This window comes from Pleurodeles waltl, chromosome 6 (assembly GCF_031143425.1).
Source record: "Pleurodeles waltl isolate 20211129_DDA chromosome 6, aPleWal1.hap1.20221129, whole genome shotgun sequence".
Lineage (NCBI taxonomy): Eukaryota > Metazoa > Chordata > Amphibia > Caudata > Salamandridae > Pleurodeles > Pleurodeles waltl.
In genome coordinates, this window is record NC_090445.1 from 1,390,341,800 (window position 1) to 1,390,369,409 (window position 27,610).

General features: G+C 45.6%; 1 protein-coding gene across 3 annotated transcripts in view; it reads left to right on the plus strand.

Annotated features, from left to right (window-relative positions):
- Positions 1-27,610, plus strand: part of FBXO42 (F-box protein 42) — a 297,111-nt gene that overhangs the window by 34,099 nt on the left and 235,402 nt on the right. For all 3 annotated transcript variants that reach the window (XM_069240722.1, XM_069240723.1, XM_069240724.1), the window contains 2 exons: positions 20,784-20,900; positions 23,023-23,157. In XM_069240722.1, coding sequence (XP_069096823.1) covers positions 20,784-20,900; positions 23,023-23,157 — 252 coding nt within the window. The remainder of the gene's footprint in view (positions 1-20,783; positions 20,901-23,022; positions 23,158-27,610) is intronic.

The window sequence follows — 27,610 nt, forward strand, 5'->3', positions numbered from 1 at the left end:
TCAGTACGTATTTGCATAAGGATGGCCAGATGCCTGAGTGGCACAGTAAGTGAAAACAATTGGTTTGTAATGCAGCCATAAGGTATTTAGACCATTTGCAATCATTCCTTTTATCACTCTTGGTGTGTTCTAGGTATGGTGTTGACACAGTAAATTAGGGATGAAGGTAAGGGCATTACAACCTGCATTTTAAGGGTGTTTCAGGAAAGGTGGAGAGGTAATGGGCTTGTGTAGATTCATGTAGTGAGAGCCAAAACTGAGTTGGTGGCTGCCCACATCCAGTTTCACACCAAGATGTTTTTCTTTTTTTAACCTCTGGGACTTGGAGCGATTTGAGCTTCCAAAATGCTTGGCTCCCATGCAGTTGCTTGGGTTCCTACCACGTTATGTTATTTGGGGTTCAGCTTTTGGAATATCTAAACTGATGTTGACAATCTTACTAACAAAAAATACTCTGAAAGAATAGATTAGGTTAGTCTGCAGGACCTTTAGATGCCTAATAAAATATAAAGTAGGCTAGGAGTGACCCCGTTTACCTAGTTTAAACATTGTACCTTTGAACTGTGGGGGGAGCCAGTCAAACAAAACAACATATCCGACTTAAAAAAAGATTTGCCTTATTTTTTCCTCTGACTAGCCTCTGTTGACTCAAAAAAACAAAAAAAAACTCAACAGTGTTAATGGCAGCTGGCAGGATAAACCATTAGTGCCTAGACACTGTGTGCATGTAGTTCATAGTAGCTGTGACAAATGAGTTGGCTTTGTGTGCTCCGACTTTACTATAAAGTAATTTATATTTGTAAAGCCCCATCTGTTGAGTAGTCATTCTCTTTTGTAGGCAGGTACGTTTTCTAGACAGTAGCCTGTAGCTGGAGAAATTATGTGACACATGCTTTTTCCATGTTCTGCAGGCCTCAAAGTGAATAAAAATGTTGTCAGACCTCCAGGTGTAGTGATTTGAATAATCTACTTGGCCTAACTGTAATGCACTTGACCCATAAATTGTGTGATCCTAGTCCAATTTTATTTCACTTAGCCACCTTTTTCTTCATTATCCTATACTAGAGCACCTTTAAATGTGAGTACAACATGCCTGCTGTTAAGCAAACATTTGCTCCATATATAAAAAGAATCTAGCCCATGATCGGCCACAGATGACCCCTGACTCGCCTTATAGTCCACTAATAGCATTGTCCTCAGTAGGGGACAGGAATGTTTCTTAGTTCATGTTTCAATCTCTAATTTCTAATACAGTGGTTACCAACCTGCGTTCCGTGGCCCCCCCCCCCCCCCCAGGAGGTCCATGGCACATTCCCAGGGGGTTCGCAGGCGAGGACTGGCATTAAGGCACTTCTCCAGCTAGGACCCCTGACAGAAACGTGTGATTCTATGATTATTACTTCCTTTGTGCAGCAGTTTTAAAAGCACTCAAAGTTCCTTGTACGTCTAGCAGCTTTAGGACCAAAACAAAAGCGTCAAGATCACTCTGGTGATTGACGTACCTGCTGGAGACTGATTGGAGTTTTGCCTAGTGGCAGTTTTGACTCCTCTGAGGGAGTGCAGATGTTTAATATGCCTGCTGCAAAGAAAGTGTATCATGCAAAGTGCAGTATTTTATGTGCATAGCACAGTGGGTTACTGCTTTTCTCACGGAGGTACTTTTGTTACTGTGCAATTCATAAGTTTCAATCGTAAACTAGCACAGTGAGCTATGAACTGCCATCAAAGAGATGCATGGCACAAATGAGAAGTCCCTCCCCTGTCCTTCATTTTCCTTATGCTGCTAAAAAAAAGGTTTGCTTGAGTAGAAATACAGTCTTTTTATTAGTCGCTAACCACGGTTATGTTCTGAATCCTGAGTTTGTGCTTCTCTAGACCAAGCAATCTTAGAAAATGCCTAACAGTGTGGACGACATGTGAATCCTACACCTTCTAGTTACCTGTAAAGTGCTCCGACACACTACACTGGTATTAGAGGTGCTATAAAACAAATGAATTTCATGTGAGAGGCTATGGAGAGATGAGAAGCCCTTGTGGTTGTACTTCCTGTCCCCACCTCATATTTATGTGAAGAAGCTTTTTCAGATCTTATGTACCTAAAAAATAAAAACAAATTGCTTTTAAAATGTATAATCCTACCTCATGATTCAGCTTTCCTAAATAAACTAAATGTTGAAAAGTTAGTCGCTTAGATGAAGCGCCAACTTTCCCGTTAAGTTTTCGATTTTTGCATATTCTTCAATATAAAATACATCTTTAGTAATTAGAATATTTGGTTGGTGTGTACTTGTTTATGTATTTTTGGTGAATTACTATTTTAATGTTTGAAATCGTACAAATTGCTACCGGGTTCCCCGGCTTCCATGTGTGATTCAGTGGGGGTTTCCCAGAGTCAGGGTTAGGTACCACTGTTTATATTTAGATAAATACCAAAGAATGATTTGGTGGTGCACTGTCACTTACAGATAAAGATGTTCCTTCTAAATGGCCACAGACTTTCCCACAGACATGTAGTTTTACTTACAAAACTATAAAACCTGGCATCCTTCAGTCTTTCATTTCACACTCCCTGTAAAGTTATTAGTCAATTCACTTAAAAATAAGAATAAAACTCTAAATTTGCAGTCTGGGATAAAAGTTCATACCAATCTGTAGGTGAAAACAAACAGCAATTTGTAAGAAGACACAAGCTTAGATTTGACTTGTCTTTGAGCCACAGCACAACCCAGCACAGTGACAAGAAAAAAAAAAATTATTTCTGAAAGAACAGAAGATCTAGTCTTTTCCTGTTTGAGCTTTCTCGACAGACTGGGCTAGTAGGCCTTAAAAATAGCTCGCTATGGTAAAATCTGACTTGCAATGACGAGTGTGCGAGTAGACCTTTAAGGCATGCTCTGTCTTCTTCAGTGAAAGATAAACTAAGTCCATTGTGAGGGACTGATTTCCAAAGCTTTAGTGCTTGCTACAAACAACTTCTTAGGCTTCTACTAATATCTGTTAGTTCTCCACTGATCCATGCTGAAAAACAAATTACCTGGCATGTCAGAGATCCAGGGTGTGAAACTTTATAAAACAACTACTTGTCAAAGGGACAAAATGTCCCCCCAAAAAATCTACACATTTGGGGTTAAAAGCCTAATTTGTCCAATTAGGTGCATTGTAATGAGGAGCTAGATTATGTTAAGATTCTCATTTCAGAGCACTGATAGTAACCTTTCTGATAATGCCCTGACTCATGCTGGATCAGCGTTTTGATCTTGCAATATTCTAATTATGCCTTTTTTCTGTTTTTACAAGACTTTAAATACACCTAGAAATTTCTTTAGGTCGAATATTCGAATGTTAATGCTTACGACTTCTGCATATGCAGAGGGTCCCTTTATGAAAGGGCTTTGTTTAAGCTACCTTTCTAATCATGGTACAGTCCTGAATATGCCAGCACGCTGGCATTAAGTCTGAGGTGTAGTCATAGAAGAGTTCAAGATACAACATTGATGTAATGTTGCTGTTGTTTGAAGAAGCAAATGTACTAAGCTTTTACTCAGTTTCACAAAATGTTACTACAAGTAGTTTGATTCTCTTTGCAGTCCAGTGCCAAGTTTAATAACTGAGGATCGAGGAGATCACCCAAAGACCACATTGAGTAATTTATTTGCCATACCACTTAATCTCACTGTGAGCTATAATTACGTTCATATACCAAGAGTTAATGTTGCACCCAGTGACTATTTATATTTTATTACAAGACACTCGACAAAACCTTGTCAGAGTTAACGTGTGGGTTGTTTTCACATACAAGTTGGGCTTAGGCACCCAAATGTTGGATTTGCAGTTAGAAAAGGATTTACATTATTTGTTTGTATGAGCAAATCTACTTGCATGGTCTGGAATTGGGCCAGAAGAGATGCAGGATTGACCACTTAGGCACCAGGGATTGGTGATTGTGTATGTGTGTGTTTTCTCTAGGGGGGCAGCCCCTTGGGTAAGGGTCGCTCCCCATGGGGGCACATTACTGTTGGCCATATCTGCCCCTCTTGGGGGCAGATTGGCCTATTTTTGGAAGGTCCATCTGTCCCCAAGGGGGAGCAGAAAGTCCACCAGAGACCAGGGAAGGTTTTTATTTTTTATTTTATTTTTTTAGCTTTTTTCCCTTCCCTTCTCAAAATAAGATGGTGGCCAAAGTTGTTCTGCCCACCAGTGGGCAGATGGGGCAATTAACCCTGATCCACACCTGGGGGTGGGGGGGGGTGGGGGTAGAAAGTCTACTGGATGCCAGGGAATTAAAAAATAAATAAAATAAAAAATAGTGGGGGTGTGGTTACCTACCAGTATGGGCCTCGTTATGTCCCCACCCCAGCTGAAGGGGGTAACAGTCTTTCAGCTCTCACCTGCACTCTAAAACATCTTATCCTACAGCAAGCAAGAAGACATTTGATTATCTTGTGTTTTGGTTTTATATTTGGGCCATGAGAGCTTGGCTAACTCTCAAATTCGTCCCACTTGGAATGAAGAGGGCTGCACTTTATGGACTTTGAGATGCTGCCATGTAGAAAAATCCACAAGACCTAGACACATCTGAAAAATAAACATCTGGGCGATTTCAGGGTGGTGTGTTGCACCCCGCACCATTTACTTACCCACAATACTTTGCTGGAAATCACACATTTTTCCCACATTTTTGTGGTGGAACCTTCCGGAATCTGCAGGAATCCACAAAATTAATCTATACCGATAAAAATTCTGCTGCACTTTTTTTCAAACTGCCCTTTTGGACCCGTTTTGGTTCCCCCTCCACTTCGACATGTTTTTGGCCCTGTCACAAGCACTTGGCCCACCTACACAAATTAGGTATTTTTACCGGGAGACTGAGGAAAATGATGGGTGGTATGAAATTTGTCCCGGTTCGGTGATCCCACAGAGGAATGTGGGAAAAATGTTTTTTTTTTTTTTTTAGCTAAATTTGAAGTTTGCTGAGGATTCTGGGTAAGAAAACATTGGGGGACCATGCAAGTCACACCTCCCTGGACTCCCTTGAGTTTTCAGAAATGTCCGTGTTTGGTAGGTTTCCCTAGATGGCTGCTGAGCCCAGGACCAAAAACGCAGGTGCCCCTCCCTGCAAAAACAGGTAGTTTTGTATTTGATAATTTTGATGTGTCCATATAGTGTTTTGGGGCATTTTCTTTCGCGATCAGTAGGCCTACCCACACAAGTGAGGTACCATTTCTATCGGGAGACTTGGGGGAACGCTGGGTGTGGAAGGAAATTTGTGGCTCCTCTCTGATTCCAGAACTTTCTGTCACCGAAATGAGGAAAGTGTTTTTTTTGGTCAAATTTTGCGGTTTGCAAAGGATTCTGGGTAAAAGAACCTGGTCAGAGCCCCACAAGTCACTACATTTTGGATTCCCCTAGGTGTCTAGTTTTAAAAACTGGGCAGGTTTGCTAGGTTTGCCTAGGTGCCAGCTGAGCTAGAGGCCAAAATCCACAGCTAGGCACTTTGCAAAAAACACCTCTGTTTTCTTTTAAAAAATGTGGTGTCCACGTTGTGTTTTGGGGCATTTCCTGTCGCGGGCGCTAGGCCTACCCACACAAGTGAAGTTCCATTTATATCGGGAGACTTGGGGGAACACAGAATAGCATGACAAGTGTTATTGCCCCTTGTCTTTCTCTACATTTTTTCCTTCCAAATGTAAGACAGGGTGTAAAAAAAGACACCTATTTGAGAAATACCCTGTAATTTACATGCTAGAATGGGCACCCCAGAACTCAGATGTGCAAATAACCACAGCTTCTGAACACCTTATCTTGTGGCCATTTTGGGAATACAAAGGTTTTCTTGATACCTATTCTTCAGTTTTTATATTTCAGCAAATGAATTTCTGTATACCCGGTATAGAATGAAAACCCATTGCAAGGTGCAGCTCATTTATTTGCTCTGGGTATCTAGGGTTCTTGCTGAACCTACAAGCCTGATATATCGCCGCAACCAGAAGAGTCCAGCTGACGGAAAGTTATATTGCTTTAAAAAATCTGACATCGCAGGAAAAAGTTAGAGTAAAACGTGAAGAAAAATGGCAGTTTTTTCACCTCAATTTCAATATTCTTTTATTTCAGCTGTTATTTTCTGTAGGAAACACTTGTAGGATCTACACAAATGAATCCTTTCTGAATTCGGAATAGTCTACTTTTTCGGAAATGTTTAGCTTGCTGGAATCCAGCATTGGTTTCTCACCCATTTCTGTCACTAACTGGAAGGAAGCTGAAAGCACAAAAATAGTAAAAATGTGGTATGTCCCAGTAAAATTTCGAAATTATGTTGAAAAGTTGGGTTTTCTAATTCAAGCCTGCCTGTTCCTGAAAGCTGGGAAGATGGTGATCTTACCACCACAAATCCGTTGTTGATACCATTTTGAGGGAAAAAAACCACTAGCCTTCTTCTGCAGCCCTTTTCCCCATTTTTATTTTTGTTGTTGATTAAAACGAATTTAATGCTGTATTTTGGCTAATTTTTGGTCTCCTTCCGGGAAGCCCACAAAGTCTGGGTACCTCTAGAATCCCTAGGATGTTGGGGAAGAAAGGATGCAAATTTGGCTTGGGAGCTTATGTGGACAAAGTTATGAGTGCCTAGGCGCGAACTGCCTCAAATAGCCAAAAAACAGGCTTGGCACCTAAGGGAGGGGAAAAGGCCTGATAGCGAAGGGGTTAAACAATACAACAGTTTTATCTTAAAGTTTCTAGAGCTAAAATAAAGACTTACATCATAATTACATCTGGCCGAATTTCCAGGATAAAAAACAGGTTTACCTGAACCTGAGTTTATTGCTGATGTGCAGAATTGTAAAGTGCTGTACACTGAGAGGATAAAATGCTAGATGTAACGTAGACTGGCTAGAATGAATAGTGAAGTGCAGTGTGCTAAAAATGAAAAACTAAACCTTGTACAAACTTGACCGTACAATTGTGTGTTTTCCTGACTGGACTGGGCAAAAACAATTTAAGGGTATGAGGCAGATATTATGCATAAGAGAAACACGTGGGAGTCCTTTGAGTGTGGTATGTCATAAAGTGAACAGGCTATTCGTATAGAAGGATCCAGATACCTGAGCAAAGGGACAGTGAACGCACATGCCAGACTGCAAGCGTTTGTCTGTGGGAGCCTGATAATACCTGGGAGCTACTACTCACCCAGCTGTGGATGCAGGAGTTGGTCGATGGTGATGTGAAGGTCAGCACTGCAGTCCTGGAGTCTGTGAAGAGTTCCTAAGGGATGCAGGCAACGACCCACACTGGAAGAAGAATTGTAGTTGAGTGTTGGTGCAGGAATTCCACCAAGCAGGTTTAGCAAAGGCAAATGTCACGGTTGGCATAAAGTGGAGCTGCCGGGGCCCAGGAGGGCCCAGGGGACTCAACCCAGGAAAGGGGGCCAGAGAGGACTCTCAGCGACACAACACCCACAGAACAAAGGCAGCACCAACAGACGTCCCACAGGAGTCGCCTAAGAGCCCCCCGCTGCACGACTGGGAAGGGTCCCACGCCGCAGGAGAACCACGCAGAGGGCTGTGCGCCGCGGGAAGGAGTGCTGGGGGCTTAGACTACATTAAGCCTGAATATCCCTTGGATGAGATGCAAACAAGCCTTGGCAGTTGCAAGAGACGCGGTGCAAGGGGGTACTGTCCTGCATGGGAAGGTAAGGGCTTACCTCCACCAAAGTTGGACAGCTGGCAGAGCGGACCAAGAGGACTACTCCGGATCACCACCTATGATGCAGGATCCATGCAGCTTAGGATGAGAGGACATCCATGCAGCCGGTCGTCGTTGCTGTAGCTGCCTGCGGATGGAGTGGAGTGACTTCTTCACTCCAAGGGAGAATCCTTCTTCCTTCTCTTGCAGACAGAAGACTTGCTGCACTCTGGATGCACAGCCGGGGAAACATTCCAAAAGCTGGAAGGAGCCGTGAAAACAATGTTTTCAAGAAGAGTCTGTGGATGCAGATTGTCGGGTCCTGGAAGGTCCAGTTGCAGTTACAGATGCTAAAAGTCAAAGTAAGCAGAGCAGTCCGGATGGAATCTTGCAAGCCGAATCTGAGGACCCACCCAAGAGAAAGACCCTAAATAGCCCTTGTAAAGAAATGGCTCCCTGTTGCAGTTACCCCCCACTTTTTGCCTGATACTGATGCTGACTTGACTGAGAAGTGTGCTGGGACCCTGCTAACCAGGCCCCAGCACCAGTGTTCTTTCACCTAAAATGTACTTTTGATTCCACAATTGGCACACCCTGGCATCCAGGTAAGTCCCTTGTAACTGGTACCCCTGGTACCCCTGGTACCAAGGGCCCTGATGCCAGGGAAGGTCTCTAAGGGCTGCAGCATATCTTATGCCACCCTGGGGACCCCTCACTCAGCACAGACACACTGCTTGCCAGCTCGTGTGTGCTGATGAGAACAAAACGAGTAAGTCGACATGGCACTCCCCTCAGGGTGCCATGCCAACCTCACACTGCCTATGCAGTATAGATAAGTCACCCCTCTAGTAGGCCTTACAGCCCTAAGGCAGGGTGCACTATACCATAGGTGAGGGCACCAGGGCATGAGCACTATGCCCCTACAGTGTCTAAGCAAAACCTTAGACATTGTAAGTGCAGGGTAGCCATAAGAGTATATGGTCTGGGAGTCTGTCATGCACGAACTCCACAGCTCCATAATGGCTACACTGAATACTGGGAAGTTTAGTATCAAACTTCTCAGAATAATAAACCCACACTGATGCCAGTGTTGGATTTATTAAAAAATGCACACAGAGAGCATCTTAGAGATGCCCCCTGTATTTTACCCAAATGTTCAGTGCAGGACTGACTGGTCTGTGCCAGCCTGCTGCTGAGAGACGGGTGACTGACCTCATGCGGTGAGAGCCTTTGTGCTCTCTGAGGACAGAAACAAAGCCTGCTCTGGGTGGAGGTGCTTCACACCTCCCCCCTGCAGGAACTGTAACACCTAGCAGTGAGCTTCAAAGGCTCAAGCTTCGTGTTACAATGCCCCAGGGCACTCCAGCTAGTGGAGATGCCCGCCCCCTGGACCCAGCCCCCACTTTTGGCGGCAAGTCCAGGAGAGATAATGAGAAAAACAAGGAGTCACTGGCCAGTCAGGACAGTCCCTAAGGTGTCCTGAGCTGAGGTGACTCTGACTTTTAGAAATCCTCCATCTTGTAGAAGGAGGATTCCCCCAATAGGGATAGGAATGTGGCCCCCTCCCCTTGGGAGGAGGCACAAAGAGGGTGTACCCACCCTCAGGGCTAGTAGCCATTGGCTACTAACCCCCCAGACCTAAACACGCCCTTAAATTTAGTATTTAAGGGCTTCCCTGAACCTAAGAATTTAGATTCCTGAAACTACGAGAAGAAGAAGACTGCTGAGCTGAAAAACCCCTGCAGAGGAAGAACAGAAGACACCAACTGCTTTGGCCCCAGACTTACCGGCCTGTCTACTGCCTTCCAAAGAAACCTGCTCCAGCGACGCTTTCCAAGGGACCAGCGACCTCTGAATCCTCCGAGGCCTGCCCTGCTTCAAGAAAGACAAGAAACTCCCGAGGACAGCGGCACTGCTCCAAAAGAACTGCAACTTTGTTTCAAGGAGCAGATTTAAAGACCTCTGCAACTCCCCGCAAGAAGCGTGAGACTTGCAACACTGCACCCGGCGACCCCGACTCGACTGGTGGAGAACCAACACCTCAGGGAGGACCCTCCGGCGACTCCGAGACCCTGAGTAACCAAAGTTGTCCCCCCTGAGACCCCACAGCGACGCCTGCAGAGGGAATCCCGAGGCTCCCCCTGACCGCGACTGCCTGAACCTAAAGTCCCGACGGCTGGAAAAGACCCTGCACCCGCAGCCCCCATCACCTGAAGGAACGGAACTTCTGTGCAGGAGTGACCCCCAGGAGGCCCTCTCCCTTGCCCAGGTGGTGGCTACCCCGAGGAGCCCCCCCCCTTGCCTGCCTGCACCGCTGAAGAGACCCCTTGGTCTCCCATTGAAACCTACAGAGAACCTGACGCTTGTTTACACACTGCACCCGGCCGCCCCCGCGCTGCTGAGGGTGTACTTTTTGTGCTGACTTGTGCCCTACAAAACCCCCCTGATCTGCCCTCCGAAGACGCGGGTACTTACCTGCTGGCAGACTGGAACTGGGGCACCCCCTTCTCTCCATTGAAGCCTATGTGTTTTGGGCACCTCTTTGACCTCTGCACCTGACCGGCCCTGAGCTGCTGGTGTGGTAACTTTGGGGTTGCTCTGAACCCCCAACGGTGGGCTACCTTGGACCCAAACCTGAGACTTGTAAGTGATTTACTTACCTGCTAAAACTAACAATAACTTACCTCCCCCAGGAACTGTGAAAATTGCACTGTCCACTTTTAAAACAGCTATTTGTGTTTTATGTGAAAAGTATATATGCTACTGTAATTATTCAAAGTTCCTAAAGTACTTACCTGCAATACCTTAAAAATGAGATATTACATGTAGAATTTGAACCTGTGGTTCTTAAAATAAACTAAGAAAATATATTTTTCTATAACAAAACCTATTGGCCTGGATTTGTCTCTGAGTGTGTTCCTCATTTATTGCCTGTGTGTATGTACAACAAATGCTTAACACTACTCCTTTGATAAGCCTACTGTTCGACCACACTACCACAAAATAGAGTATTAGTATTATCTCTTTTTGCCACTATCTTACCTCTAAGGGGAACCCTTGGACTCTGTGCATACTATTCCTTACTTTGAAATAGTGCATACAGAGCCAACTTCCTACAGCCCTGAAAGGGAGAGAGCGGTTGGTCACCTAGCCAGGTGACCACCTATCAAGAGGGGGCTCGGATGTCACCTGCCTGGCCACTCAGATGCTCCCATATGTCCCTGCCCACCTTGGATTCAAGATGGGAGAACCCAGAGACTCTCTGGAGGAGCTCTGAGCACCGCCCGCTGGGTCGCGATGAACCGGGGAGTTGTCACTTCCCTCTCCATTGTCCAGTTTTGCACCGCACCAGGGCAGGGACTTGAGATCCCTGAACCAGTGACTGGTTTATGCTTGGAGGGCACCAACTGTGCCCTTCAAAGCATACCAGTGGCTTGAGGCGGCTACCCCTCCAAGCCATGTAACACCTATTTCCAAAGGGAGAGGGTGCTATCCCCTCTTCAAAAGGAAACCATTCATTCTGCCTTCCTGGGCCTGAGCTATTCAAGCAGCAGAAAGCAGTCTGATGATGGCAACAGCTGGGGCTGCCTAGCAAACTCTGTAAGACTGGTAGGAGCAATGCTGGGGGTCCACTAAGGATCCCTCAAAGTGCACGGAATCATACTTACAATACTGGCAAAAGTATTGGGATATGATTCCGACATGTTTGATACCAAACATGCCTAGGTTTGGATTTACCATTATGTAGCTGGACTTAGGTAGTGACCTACGTCCAATACACGCTTAAAATGACATCCCTGCACTCACAAAGTCCATAAAGATGTTACTGGAGTTTGTTGTTGCACCTCTGCTAGTGCAGGGGTGCCCCCACACTCTGGTACTTGCACCCTGTTCTCTGAGCTAAGATGGCCTCCCATAGGGGTGACTTATAAGTGACCTGGTGCAGTGACCTATGGTGAAGAAGGGGTGCATGCACCTTTTCATGCAGGCTGCCATCACAGGCCTGCGGAACACTTTGCATGGTCTCCCCATGGGTGGCATAATACATGCTGCAGCCCATGTGGGTCCCCTGTGCCCTAATGCCCTTGGGCACCTGTGTACCATATACTAGGGACGTGCGTAGGGCCACCAGTATGCCAAATGTGGGGGTGTGAAAAACAAGCTAGAAGGGAGAGAACATAATGACTGGGGTCCTGGTTAGCAGGATCCCAGTGAACACAGTCAACCACACTGACAACCAGTAAAAAGACGGGGTAACCATGCTAAGCTGAGGCTACTTTCCTAGAGGCATGGTATGGCTACTTTTTCACAACACCTGCTTGTTGATTGTAACTTATGACACTGGACCGCCATTTGCTGTGGTAGACAGTACATAGAGCTTAGGTTCTTGTGTTCCTCAATTTCGGTTTTAATTCTCAGCAGAGCAATTCCCCTCTGCTTCTTTAGGGTGGAGCCTAGCATATGCTCTGCCATTCTTTCCACAGTGTACATGTATTGATTGAGAAGAGACAGGTTGGTGTGCAATGGGCCTTGTTTCAGAGGTGAAAATCCCAGTGCTTTAGAACTTCCCGATTCCTTACCTCTTTTTCAGGCATTAACGTGCAAAAAGGAAGCATATGCATTGGAACTTACCAGTCCTTACCAATTTGAGTCTGTAATCTGACACTGCTCTCCTTGTTACTGCTCCCGATTGAGGTGTTTGGTTCACTGGAGGTCCAGGACCAGTCATTCATTTCCTCAGAACTCTTATGACTACGTTACCCTCATAGGCAAGAAGCATCTGAGCAAAAGATGCTGTTATCCTAGGACCTAATCAATGCTACCAATAAGATCTTGTAATAGAGGTATTGGCATGATCCATCTGAAATGGCTGAGATCTTTGGACGAGGTGACAGCCCAAGGCTAAAATTGGCAACACATTTTATAACTATTTGTTTTAATAAAGGATTTGACATGTTCCAAATGTATTTCCTAAATTACCAAAACAGTGTTTTATTGATGCCTATCTACATAATTTCACAATTCTAACTGCCTTTGCAAACATATGCTGTATCCTCCAAGTAGCTCCTTAGTTACATTCATTAACTTTTAATCAAAACTCTTAGAGCTCTATGTAGTGCTTCCAGTTATTGCTGTTGTAGGAAGCTGACCTGGTGTGATGGGTACCCGAGGTACTTACACCTTATACCAGGCCCGGGTGTCCCCTCTTAGGGTAGTGTAGGCAGTGTCTAGAAGCCAGGCTCTGTAGAGGTAGCTGTGGATGAGCAGCCATGGCTTTCTAGAGGTAAGTGTGGAGGAGCAGCCAAGGCTTATTTAGGAGACATGCAAAGCTCATGCAAAACCACTGTAGTCACACAGTACTTACACACATGAAAGAAAACACTCAGTTGTACAAAATAAAGGTACTTTATTTTTGGAACACAATACCACAGTGTACTAGAGAGGCAACCCTCCGATAGGAGGCAAGTACTACACTAAAAATATACACTAGTAAACAGTAATAGGCTTAGAAAACAGTGCCAATAGCAATAATTAATAGTGACCCTAGGGGGGAAGCCCAAATCATATGCTAAACAAATGGAATGTGAACACAGCCCCCCCCCCCCCCCCACCTAGGTAAGTGGAATGTGTAGAGAGGAGCTGGGTGTACTAGAAAACCAGAGGTAAATAACACAGTACCCCCAGCGACCAGGAAAGCAGGAGTCAATCACTTGATGTAGGAAGTTGGCTCTGTATGCACTATTTCAAAGTAAGGAATAGTATGCACAGAGTCCAAGGGTTCCCCTTAGAGGTAAGATAGTGGCAAAAAGAGATAATACCAATGCTCTATTTTGTGGTAGTGTGGTCGAGCAGTAGGCTTATCAAAGGAGTAGTGTTAAGCATTTGTTGTACATACACACAGGCAATAAATGAGGAACACACACTCCGACAATTCCAGGCCAATAGGTTTTGTTATAGAAAAATATATTTTCTTAGTTTATTTTAAGAACCACAGGTTCAAATTCTACATGTAATATCTCATTTGAAAGGTATTGCAGGTAAGTACTTTAGGAACTTCAAATCATCAAAATTGCATGTATACTTTTCAAGTTATTCACAAATAGCTGTTTTAAAAGTGGACACTTAGTGCAATTTTGAACTTTGAATAATCACAATAGCATATATACTTTTTACATAAAACACATATAGCTATTTCAAAAGTGGACACTGCAATTTTCAACAGTTCCTGGGGGAGGTAAGTTATTGTTAGTTCTGGCAGGTAAGTAAACCACCTACGGGGTTCAAATTGGGGTCCAAGGTAGCCCACCGTTAGGGGTTCAGAGCAACCCCAAAGTCACCACACCAGCAGCTCAGGGCCGGTCAGGTGCAGAGTTCAAAGTGTTGCCCAAAACACATAGGCTTCAATGGAGAAGGGGGTGCCCCGGTTCCGGTCTGCCAGCAGGTAAGTACCCGCGTCTTCGGAGGGCAGACTAGGGGGGTTTTGTAGGGCACCGGGGGGGGGGGGGGGGGGGGGGGGGTACACAAGTCAGCACAAAAAGTACACCCTCAGCGGCACTGGGGCGGCCGGGTGCAGTGTGCAAACACGCGTCGGGTTTTCAATAGGTTTCAATGAGAGACCAAGGGGTCTCTTCAGCGGTGCAGGCAGGCAAGGGGGGGGGCTCCTCGGGGTAGCCACCACCTGGGCAAGGGAGAGGGCCTCCTGGAGGTCACTCCTGCACTGGAGTTCCGATCCTTCAGGTCCTGGGGGCTGCGGGTGCAGGGTCTTTTCCAGGCGTCGGGATTTCAGAGTCGGGCAGTCGCGGTCAGGGGGAGCCTTGGGATTCCCTCTGGAGGCGTCGCTGTGGGGGCTCAGGGGTGACAACTTTGGTTACTCAGTCTCGGAGTCGCCGGAGGGTCCTCACTGAGGTGTTGGTTCTCCACCAGTCGAGTCGGGGTCGCCGGGTGCAGTGTTGCAACTCTCACGCTTCTTGCGGGGATTGCAGGGGTCTTTAAATCTGCTCCTCTGGATACAAAGTTGCAGTCTTTGTTGAACAGGGCCGCTGTTCTCGGGAGTTTCTTGGTCTTTTGGAAGCAGGGCAGTCCTCGGAGGATTCAGAGGTCGCTGGTCCCGGGGAAAGTGTCGCTGGAGCAGTTTTCTTCTGAAGGAGGGAGACAGGCCGGTAGGGCTGGGGCCAAAGCTGTTGGTGTCTTCTTCTCTGCAGGGTTTTTCAGCTCAGCAGTCCTCTTCTTCTTTAAGTTGCAGGAATCTGAGTTCCTAGGTTCTGGGAAGCCCCTAAATACTGAATTTAGGGGTGTGTTTAGGTATGGGAGGGCAGTAGCCAATGGCTACTGTCCTTGAGGGTGGCTACACCCTCTTTGTGCCTCCTCCCAAGGGGAAGGGGGTCACATTTCTATCCCTATTGGGGGAATCCTCCATCTGCAAGATGGAGGATTTCTAAAAGTCAGTCACCTCAGCTCAGGTTGCCTTAGGGGCTGTCCTGACTGGCCAGTGACTCCTCCTTGTTTTTCTCATTATCTCTCCTGGACTTGCCGCCAAAAGTGGGGGCTGTGTCCAGGGGGCGGGCATCTCCACTAGCTGGAGTGCCCTGGGGCATTGTAACATGAAGCCTGAGCCTTTGAGGCTCACTGCTAGGTGTTACATTTCCTGCAGGGGGGAGGTGTGAAGCACCCGCAGAGGCAGCACCTACAGGATTCCCACAAGATGGTGGACACAAGTTGCAGAAGGAACCCACGCAGCACTACAGAAAAGGGATCCCATGCTGCAGGAGAACCACACAGAGGGCTGTGCGTTGCGGGAAGGAGTGCTGGGGACTGAAGCTACACATCACCTGAAGATCCCTCAGAGGAGGTGCAAACAAGCCTTGGCAGCTGCAAGAGGTGCGGTGCACATGGGGGGTGCTTTAGGGGAGGCACTGTCCTGCGTTGGAAGGCAAAGGCTTTACCTCCACCAAAGTTGGACAGCTGGCAGAGGGGACCAAGAGGACTACTGCAGACCACCACTCTTGATGCAGGATCCACGCAGCTCAAGATGAGTTCCACGCAGCCGGTCGTCGTTTCAGCAGGTGTCTTTAGATGAAGGGGGTGACTGCTTCACTTCAAGGGAGATTCCTTCTTTCTTTTAGTGCAGACTGAAGACATGCCGCCCTCAGTGGATGCACAGTTGGTGGAAATATTGCAGTTTGTCAGGATCCCTGGAAACAATGTTGCAGAAGAGGAGTTCTTCTTGTAAGCAGATTGTCAGGTCCTGGAGGGTCCAGTCGCAGTTCCGGAGGCCAGATGTTGAAGTGAAGGTTGCAGAGGAATCCTGCTGGAATCTTGCAAGCCAAATCTGTGGACCCACCCAAGAGAGACTAATTGCTCACCTAACCAGGTGACCACCTATCAGGAGGGAGGCTCTGACGTCACCTGCCTGGCCACTCAGATGCTCCCAGAGTTCCCTGCCAACCTTGGAAACAAGTTGGCAGAACTCAGGGACCCTCTGGAGGGGCTCTGAGCACCACCCATAGGGTGGTGATGGACATGGGGGTTGTCACTCCCCTTTCCACTGTCCAGTTTTGTGACAGAGCAGGTACTGGAGGGTCCCTGAACCAGTGTGGGCCCTTCCAAGCCTACCAGTGGCATGGGAAGGCTACCCCTCCCAAGCCATGTAATACCTATTTCCAAAGGGAGAGGGTGTTTCTCCCCAGCCTTGAATCCTTTGTTCTGCCTTCCTGAGCTTGAGCTGTTCAAGCAGCAGGAGGGCAGAAACCTGTCTGAGGGGTGGCAGCTGCTTGGAAAACCCTGGAAGACTGGTAGGAGAAATGTTGGGGAGGAGTCCTCAAAGGAGCCCCCAGAGTGCATGGAATCATATTTCCAATACTGGTAACAGTATTGGGGTATGATTCTGACATGTTTGATACCAAACATGCCTAAGTTTGGAGTTACAATTATGTAGCTCGACATAGGTAGTTAGCAATGTCTACTATCCCGCTTTCCATTGTCCAGTTTTGCGCCAGATTGAGGGCTTTGGGATGGGTCAGGGGGTGTCCCTGACCCAGTGTGGACTGGTTTATGCACGGATGACACCAAAGGTGCCCTTCAAAGCATTCCAGTGGCTTGGGGAGGCTACCCCTCCCAAGCTGGTCACACCTGTTTCCAAAGGAAGAGGGTGTTCTCCCTCTCCCACAGGAAATCCTTTGTTCTGCCTTCCTGAGCTTGATCCGATCAAGCAGCAGGAGGGCAGAAACCTGTCTGAGGCTTCCTGGAAAACCCTGTAAGACTTGTGCTAGCGCTGCTGGGTGTCCTCTAAGGAGCCCCCAGAGTGTATGGAATCATACTTCCAATACTTGCAACAGTATTGGGGTATGATGCCTACATGTTTGATACTAAACCTCCCCAGGTTCGGAGTTACCATTATGTAGCTGGACATAGGTAGTGATCTATGTCCAGTACACAGGTAAAATGGCATCCCGCCCTCACAAAGTCCAGAAAATGGGCCTGGAATTTGTGGGGGCATCTCTGCTAGTGCAGGGGTACCCTCACACACAGTTACCTGCACCCTGCTCTGGGCTGAGAGGGCCTACTATAAGAGTGACTTATAGTGACCTGGTGCAGCGACCTTGTAGTGAAAGAGTGCATGCACCCCTTCATGTAGGCTGCAGTGACAGGCCTGCTGAACACTTGGCATAGGCTCCCTATGGGTGGCATAGTACATGCTGCAGCCCATGGTAATCCCCTGGTACCCCAGTGCCCCTGGGTACCTCTGTACCATATACTAGAGACGTAAATGGGGGTACCTGTATGCCAAATGAGGGTTGAAAATGGTACAAGTTACCAAGATTAAAGGAGAGAGCATAATTACTGGGGTCCTGGTTAGCAGGATCCCAGTGAACACAGTCAAACACGCTGACAAACCGGCCAAAAAGTGGAGATAACCATGCAAGAAAGAGGATACTTTCTTACAACTATCTTTTCCCACGAAAAACATTAATGGAATAAGAAAGTTCGGTTTTGAATGTATGGCTTTTGTATACCATTGATAGGCTAACATGTCTAGATCAATAGGATTGCAACGCTTCAGATTTGGAGTCCATCTCATTTATGTACATGTTTCTTTCATTGTCCAGGAACATCCTTATTCAAGTGTTAAAATACTCCACTGCACCTTTGAAGTTCTGCCAGTCAGCCAGAGTACAGTTGTTGTCGTGTTTTTTTTTTTTTTTTTTTTTTTTTTTCTTCAATGGGTGGATACTTTTTAGTTTTACAAGCTCAGAATAGTGTTACATACTCATAGCCTCATTTTGCTGTATGACTCTGCTGCTTCCTAGATTGTCAATAAACTTTTCCGACTCTCTAACCTCTGTCACCAACATTAGTGAGGTAGGCTTTCCCTACTCGCTTCGATATAGCTTCTTCTGCGACTTTATGTTGGAAACTGTCGGAAGTAAGCCTTTTTTATAGGAAGGGTTGAAATTGCTGTGACTTAAGATTGGAATATGCGATCAATGTAAAATGCAACCACGGTTTCTTAATATTGAAAAATGGCAGAGTATCCATGCCATTATTTGTATTTACAGTCTCCAACCGTTCTTTTCAGGCAGAAATTCAATCCTGGCAGCCACTTGTAACACCAAACTGTGTTCACTGGCTAAGCAGAATGTTTACATTTATGTACAGTTAAGTGGGAGTACGTTCACATCTCTGGCAAAAACGAACACTAGCAGATTATGACCCTGCCATTTGACCCAAGTATTTCCCCTGATCCTAAGGTTCCTGTGTCTGCCATTCTCTGCCTAGAGAAGGTCCTCTTCTGTCTTGGCATCTACCGTTGGATCATAAGACCATCATTGAGTGTTTGTAAAGTCTAACCAACTATCTTTGGATGCTACTTAACGTTAGTTTTGTTCTTCTTCCTAGAAGAACACTAGCATAAGCTGCTAGCATTAGCTGCTTGGCATGCAGTTCAAGTCTGTTCCAATTCACCTTTCAGGTTTCAATACTAAAGTAACCTGTTTGAAGAATGCTCCTTAATTCTACTTCATCTACAGTGTACCATCTTAACCAATTCACCAGAGGTTGGTAGGGTGTCCATTGAAGGGATCTTCATTAACAACTTATAGGACCCATTGTATAAATGTTGTTCGTCAACATGTAGTAGCAGGAAGATATCATGTTGGACCTAAAAAGACTTACTTCCAGTGGTAATGATGTCAGTGTCATCTGTGTGGATTTGGACCATTTAGCCAGCAACCCATAGGAATGAGGGTTGTGCGCATTTCACCTCCTGAATATGCAGGTGCCCGGACTCCCAGCTGGGCATCCTAAAGTTTGAATGGGTAGAGAAATAGTCCTATGCCTTTCATCCAACCACACCCCAAAAGTTTGGCCTCACCAGGTCTAGTTCATAATCTAACGTTAACACTTTTGAGAGAGAGCAGTTAAAACTGAGAAGACTATTCATGCTTATGAAGTCTGATTCTCCTAAATAAAAGAAATGCATATATATTTTGGAGTTTTGCATGGAATGCAGTACGGTTTGTTTCAATATTGTGGCTGTATGAGACAAGGGTCTATGATTTAAATGTGTTAAGCAGATCGTAGAACATGGACACCTCCTGAACCGCTCCCAGGTTTCTATTTCAGTTTTGGCTAGAGGACCAAGTGAGTTTACTGATCTTCTGTGTATGTTTAACTATTCCATTACTCATTTCTTAAGCATGGGCATAAGTTCGCATAAACAAAGGAAACATTTCTAATTTCACTCATGAAGTTAAAATGTTATGAGTTTAGCTTTTTTACACTAGCTCGACATCCACCAAGTTAAATTTAAAGGGCTTTTCTGGCCTGGTTTGGAGTTCATCAGATCCTTTTACTTATGGCTTCCTCGTTCTGCCAGGGACGGGTTGTCCACTTTGGATTGGCCCGGGCCCTCCATAGATTTACTTATCTCATTGTTGTCCATTAGGACGGCCATATTTGATTCAATGATAAATATGTCATCCAACCTTTTTCAAAGAGTGGGAGGATGGTGGGTGGACATCGGATGCTGTCTCCAGTGCTGAAGTTAGCATTTGTGCTTAGTCAGCCCTAGGCCTATGAGGCCTAGGCTCAGACTGAGGTAGGGGAAAAAGTCAATTTGTGTAGCAATACAAACATTTTTGTAGACTCTTGAGGAAGAGTGTGAATGACAGTCCTAGACCAATGGATGAAGAAGGCTGTCTGAAAGTCCCTACATGTAAGTTTTATTACATCCAACAACTACTCCACCAGTCTGTTCTTGACAGCAGACACAGGACCTGCTAAACATTCAACAGTAATCAGTGTTGCGTGTAACACAAGAAAAGAGCACACACTCGGAGATGTCCAATCTGTGAATTTTAATAGACTGGCTGGCGCGTTTCAATCAAGCGGTCTTTGGATTGCACATCTTGGAGTGTGGGCTCTTTTCTTGTGTTGCACGCTACGTAGATTACTGTTATAAATTTGTTGCATATATAATTTTAGTAAAATAAGTTTGTGGCTAACCCCAGACCTAATAAAAATGCATTAAAAAAAGTATGACATGGTGATTGACTACCTTTTAATACAGGCTGCCTAGGGTAGCTCTCCTGTTGTTCAGACACATTACCCTGAATACTAGTTTTACTGTAATTTGTGCCTGGCACATGTTTATGTGCATATTTGTCTCTGCATCTGTCACTCTCCATGTATGTTTATAAGCCTTTGGTGGTAGTGGTGCAATAGATTATCTTAGATACAGGTTTAATAAGAATGACACGACTGGCACAAATTAACATTTGTGTTAGAACTTATTTCATTGATGTTTTCAAACATTCCCACTGCAGTGCATATGCCCCACACGTTCAAATTGAGTAAATTAACTTCAATGCTTGGTGCACGTAGTAACAAATTGCCTCTGGAAAAAAACCTGCAAGCTAGTGGGCCTTTAGAGAAATTGCTGCACCAAATGAGTAAATCTTTTCTCTCAAAATTATATACTAAAACTGTAATGACATGCATTGTCCTGAGTAAACCCCATATATTCTGTATGCACGGTTTGCTTAGTCTGTGCTCCTTTAGTTCTTGCCCACTTACTGTACTCTTCTTTTTAATTTTTTTTTTACTAGGTGTGGCACACCAGTGCTATCATGGCTTCATCAAGGCGGTTCAGGAGGGCAATATTCAGTGGGAAAGCCGGACCTATCCATACCCTGGAACACCTATCACTCAGCGATTCTCGCATAGTGAGTATTGTTTCTAAGTTTGCACTGCTGTCTCTTCTCGTTTTTCTGTTGTAGGGCTACATCATGTTATTACCTCGTTGTGCACTGTATGTGATACTTGAATCAGCTTGGCGAACATGACATGCATTTTTCTAGTGTCTAGATGGGGAGGTTAAATAAAATCAGTGGAGTATTCGCTTGAACGCCTCTCCTAGTAGAATCAACCAGTCAGAGCTAGTCAAAATGTTTCACTGCAAGTAAATTGACCGCGTACATGCACCTTAACGTGTTGAGCTGGTACATTTTGAAGATTTGCCGATTTACCATTTTTAATATAGATGGGAGTTTTTCTTCTGAGTGTGTAGAACTGATCTTGGGAGCCACTTCAGAGCAATACTTTGGCGCAGTGATCTGCGGTCCACTGCTAACACTCAATGATTTACCCACTCCAAAGCTTTGAGATGGATCCCACCTTCATTTCTGTGCATCATTAATCAGACCATTTCCATCTTGCTGTTGGAAAATTGATTATTTACTATAATAATTTAATAGTTAAGTTATTGAACGATTTGATATCCTACATCAATCGCTCTTGGGTTTTGTCAGATAGATATGCAGTGCTTTCTAAAACCACAAAATAGATTACCTTACAGCAGTAAGTTTCTATTAAATAAATCGGTTTCCTTTCCCATGCCATTGTGGATGCTCTGAGTAAGAGGCACTGTTCCCAACTACGGAATAAAAATCGAGGGTTGTTTTGTGACTGAAGGGCCTCACAGAATGACATACGCCTTTGATCAAGTACACCTATACTAACTGGGAGCAATTTAGTTTGCTTTAAACAAGGCTAAAGGTCATTAAACAGCACCCTTCCTCAACGGAGAACATTTTGAAGAATATGATCAGAAAAGTGATCGGTGTCCTTAATTCATGCTGCCGATTGCACAAAATACCCTAACTTACCTCTTCTCCATCTGAATTCTGACATCCTTAGTGTTTCTACACTGCTTGATAATGGCAAATGGAGTTCCAGTGACTGAGCAGGTTTCACTCATGTAGAACGTAGGCTGCCCAAGTTGATTCTGGGCATCCTTTGCAATGCACAAAGGAAGGAGGACTCTGCCTCGGTTTTGCTCACTTCACTACTGTAAGTTTGTATGGCCTCCAATATGGGGTGAGGGCCGTCATCAGTGCCCCCCTCACTTGCCTCAAGCCTTTGTGTACCTCTGAGACAAAGTGAACATTTGCGGGTCACCCTGACCATTTTTAAGGAGACTGTGACTTTCATTTTAGGATCAGAATTTAGCCATTGGATTTTAGCAAAATTATATGTATAATAATAAATGTATTTAAAGGGGGCTTTAGCCAACCTTTTCATTGATTGGTCTGTTATCAACACACACGCGCTTACTCACTCACTCACTTACATGCTTTTAGAGACCTAAAACGAGTTTATCTTCGAGAGAGAGATATATGGCCCAGTGGTATTAACAAAACGAAAGGTTAACAAAACAGGCACTGACCGGGCCTAGAGACTAGCTGCCAACTTTTTGACGCTAATACTGCTTGGACTGTGTCACCTTCATTCACTTAAACCGGTGAGATCCTAGGCATCAGTGATTCATGACTCTCTGAACAGCTCTAAAAGGTGCAACAGCAGTGCATCCTTCAGTGGTCTTCAGAACCTACGCTCATGACGCAGGGTATGCATTCCCTGTTATCTATAGTAGTTCCTAGCTCTGTTTGAGGGTTTTAAGGTAAGCTCATTTTCCATGTCTGTTAGCACTGTTATGCTATCACTTTATAAAGGAATGACTGTGAAAGTGATTAATAGCCCATAGTTGCTTGCTAAAAGTTAATTATAACTTCCCTGCCTATTGCCATTGGCCTCTCCGGAGTGAGGAGGATCACTATAAGTGGTGGCACACTTAACCACTCAGACGTTTTAGTATTTGGTCCTATCTTTAAGAGAGATTTTTAGTAATAAGTGGGTTAATTCCTTACTCATTTAGACTATGGCCTCTGATTTCTTTCCTTCTAGTTAAGAAAGTAACTAATACTGAAAACTACGGTCTGGACCTTGCCTTTAATTTTATCTGGGGTTTCGAGCCCAGGAATGATGCGTTTTCCGTTCTTTTCCCAGGTGCGTGTTATTATGATGCCAACCAGTCAATGTATGTGTTTGGGGGCTGCACACAGAGCAGCTGCAATGCTGCCTTCAATGACCTATGGAGACTTGATCTGAACAGCAAAGAGTGGATCCGGCCATTAGCCTCGGGTAAGGGGCATCATGGTATTTGTCTTTTGTCTTATTTATCCTGTCGTACCTTGACTTTATGGTCCCTCCATTGAATTTTTTTTTTTTTTTTTGAAAGCTCAGCTCTACAAAGTGGTATCCATAAAAGCATCTTATTTTTTTTTCGGTCTTGACCAACAGACTGCTTAGTTGTCTGTTGTCACAAGACCTATATTGATTACAATACACAATGCATGCTTTAGATTACACCCTTGCTAATGATATTGGGTTGCATTCTAGTCTGTTGTACTTCTTTGCTCCTTATTTGATGTTTTTCCCCCTCTTCACTGTCCAATCCCTTAATCATAGTTTTTTTTAATATCACTTCTGATGGGAATGACTTGTATGCTTCCACTGGTGATGTGAAGGGACTATTTAGTTGTGTTTCAGCCCTTTATGTGTGCATCACTTCTCACTTCCCGCTATCAAAAATCCTCCACCGCCTTGTCATTCCTTGTGTCCCCTTTGTAATCGTCTCACTGCTTGATTACTTTTTTCAAAAATAGTTTTAAATTTTGTGTGTTTTTTTCCCCCCTTTTTTTTTTGTTTTTTTTTTGTGCCAGACAATTACTGCAGTGCTTCTTAGTTCCTCATTTGCCACTCTGCCCCCTCCCCATCACACAACCACATTTTTAAATTTCCTTTCACTTGTATGAGGCCTGACAGCAGAACTCTTCTGCCAAGCGGATTTTGCCCTCCTCCCCCACCCCCACCATGGTGTAATCTTCCACAGCCACTTCCTAAAATGTCCTTAATTACTAAGAGCCTGGACCGTGCTTTTTTCTCAAAGTGCAGGATTTGCATACTTTAATTCTTTTGATTTATTGTTTCAAGATGGCTGTCCTCTATATTGGAATGGAAAATTAAAAATAATATAAAAAGATGGCTGTTGTATATGCATGTGCACACTGTGGGCATCTTGAACAATTAGATTTTTTGCCTAATCACTCTTATTTCCATGCTTTTGTTTGGTTAACGCATGCTGGTTTTATTTCCTGTGCGCGCTTTTTCCTCCAGTGCTGCATGGCCAAAGTACGGCTTTCCTTCCTACTTAGTGTCCCTTCGCTGCTCGTGCTTTTAAGGTTGCCTCTTTTTGTCTTTTGAAGGAAGCACACTATAAAACTGCATCTGTGAGGAAGCACTCCATAATAGTGCATCATGTTTCCAGGCATTCCCTCTCTGCTTAAAGTACTCTTCATTGTGGCAGAGATTATTTTCAGACTGCACATGTTCATTATATTTTTCTGACCCCCCCACCCCCCAGCCGCCACACCCCACCAAAAAAAAACCCACCTTCTGTCCCTTTGACCCCTCAGCTCAGTCTTTGTTACTGCTTTTAAACATGCTACACTATAGCCAAGAGTTTTTTTCGGAGTGCAGCTGTCACTTAAATGTTTCTGACTTTTTTTGGTTCTAGCTGCATTGCAGACACATTCCTTCGTGTTTCCCTGTCTCCCTCAGTCCATCTGTTTTGCCTTTTCTCCCTCCCTCTCTCCTTCCGTTCCTGTGCCTCCCCTCCCCCCTTTTCATTTCATTAGACATCCCTGTGTCTTTTAGCAGCTATCTCCATTACCATACCATCCCAGGCCATACCATACCATACCATACCATACTATACAATGACAGCCATACCGTACTGTACAATGATAGACATACTGTAAGGAAATGCCTCCTTGGCATGGTTGCCCCCTGACTTTTTGCCTTTGCTGATGCTATGTTTACAATTGAAAGTGTGCTGAGGCCTGCTAACCAGGCCCCAGCACCAGTGTTCTTTCCCTAACCTGTACTTTTGTATCCACAATTGGCAGACCCTGGCATCCAGATAAGTCCCTTGTAACTGGTACTTCTAGTACCAAGGGCCCTGATGCCAAGGAAGGTCTCTAAGGGCTGCAGCATGTCTTATGCCACCCTGGAGACCTCTCACTCAGCACAGACACCCTGCTTGCCAGCTTGTGTGTGCTAGTGAGGACAAAACGAGTAAGTCGACATGGCACTCCCCTCAGGGTGCCATGCCAGCCTCTCACTGCCTATGCAGTATAGGTAAGACACCCCTCTAGCAGGCCTTACAGCCCTAAGGCAGGGTGCACTATACCATAGGTGAGGGTACCAGTGCATGAGCATGGTACCCCTACAGTGTCTAAACAAAACCTTAGACATTGTAAGTGCAGGGTAGCCATAAGAGTATATGGTCTGGGAGTTTGTCAAACACGAACTCCACAGCACCATAATGGCTACACTGAAAACTGGGAAGTTTGGTATCAAACTTCTCAGCACAATAAATGCACACTGATGCCAGTGTACATTTTATTGTAAAATACACCCCAGAGGGCACCTTAGAGGTGCCCCCTGAAACTTAACCGACTATCTGTGTAGGCTGACTAGTTTTAGCAGCCTGCCACAAACCGAGACATGTTGCTGGCCCCATGGGGAGAGTGCCTTTGTCACTCTGAGGCCAGTAACAAAGCCTGCACTGGGTGGAGATGCTAACACCTCCCCCAGGCAGGAATTGTCACACCTGGCGGTGAGCCTCAAAGGCTCACCTCCTTTGTGCCAACCCAGCAGGACACTCCAGCTAGTGGAGTTGCCCGCCCCCTCCGGCCAGGCCCCACTTTTGGCGGCAAGGCCGGAGAAAATAATGAGAAAAACAAGGAGGAGTCACTGGCCAGTCAGGACAGCCCCTAAGGTGTCCTGAGCTGAAGTGACTCTAACTTTTAGAAATCCTCCATCTTGCAGATGGAGGATTCCCCCAATAGGGTTAGGATTGTGACCCCCTCCCCTTGGGAGGAGGCACAAAGAGGGTGTACCCACCCTCAGGGCTAGTAGCCATTGGCTACTAACCCCCCAGACCTAAACACGCCCTTAAATTTAGTATTTAAGGGCTACCCTGAACCCTAGAAAATTAGATTCCTGCAACTACAAGAAGAAGGACTGCCCAGCTGAAAACCCCTGCAGCGGAAGACCAGAAGACGACAACTGCCTTGGCTCCAGAAACTCACCGGCCTGTCTCCTGCCTTCCAAAGATCCTGCTCCAGCGACGCCTTCCAAAGGGACCAGCGACCTCGACATCCTCTGAGGACTGCCCCTGCTTCGAAAAGACAAGAAACTCCCGAGGACAGCGGACCTGCTCCAAGAAAGGCTGCAACTTTGTTTCCAGCAGCTTTGAAAGAACCCTGCAAGCTCCCCGCAAGAAGCGTGAGACTTGCAACACTGCACCCGGCGACCCCGACTCGGCTGGTGGAGATCCAACACCTCAGGAGGGACCCCAGGACTACTCTGATACTGTGAGTACCAAAACCTGTCCCCCCTGAGCCCCCACAGCGCCGCCTGCAGAGGGAATCCCGAGGCTTCCCCTGACCGCGACTCTTTGAATCCAAAGTCCCGACGCCTGGGAGAGACCCTGCACCCGCAGCCCCCAGGACCTGAAGGACCGGACTTTCACTGGAGAAGTGACCCCCAGGAGTCCCTCTCCCTTGCCCAAGTGGAGGTTTCCCCGAGGAATCCCCCCCTTGCCTGCCTGCAGCGCTGAAGAGATCCCGAGATCTCTCATAGACTAACATTGCGAACCCGACGCCTGTTTCTACACTGCACCCGGCCGCCCCCGCGCTGCTGAGGGTGAAATTTCTGTGTGGGCTTGTGTCCCCCCCGGTGCCCTACAAAACCCCCCTGGTCTGCCCTCCGAAGACGCGGGTACTTACCTGCAAGCAGACCGGAACCGGGGCACCCCCTTCTCTCCATTCTAGCCTATGCGTTTTGGGCACCACTTTGAACTCTGCACCTGACCGGCCCTGAGCTGCTGGTGTGGTGACTTTGGGGTTGCTCTGAACCCCCAACGGTGGGCTACCTTGGACCAAGAACTAAGCCCTGTAAGTGCCTTACTTACCTGGTTAACCTAACTAATACTTACCTCCCCTAGGAACTGTGAAAATTGCACTAAGTGTCCACTTTTAAAACAGCTATTTGTGAATAACTTGAAAAGTATACATGCAATTTTGATGATTTGAAGTTCCTAAAGTACTTACCTGCAATACCTTTCGAATGAGATATTACATGTAGAATTTGAACCTGTGGTTCTTAAAATAAACTAAGAAAAGATATTTTTCTATACAAAAACCTATTGGCTGGATTTGTCTCTGAGTGTGTGTACCTCATTTATTGTCTATGTGTATGTACAACAAATGCTTAACACTACTCCTTGGATAAGCCTACTGCTCGACCACACTACCACAAAATAGAGCATTAGTATTATCTCTTTTTGCCACTATCTTACCTCTAAGGGGAACCCTTGGACTCTGTGCATGCTATTCCTTACTTTGAAATAGCACATACAGAGCCAACTTCCTACACATACCATATCATACATACTATGCAGTGACTGACAAAACCTTAGCATACCATAAAATTATAGGTCATTCCATGCCATACCATACCATACGAT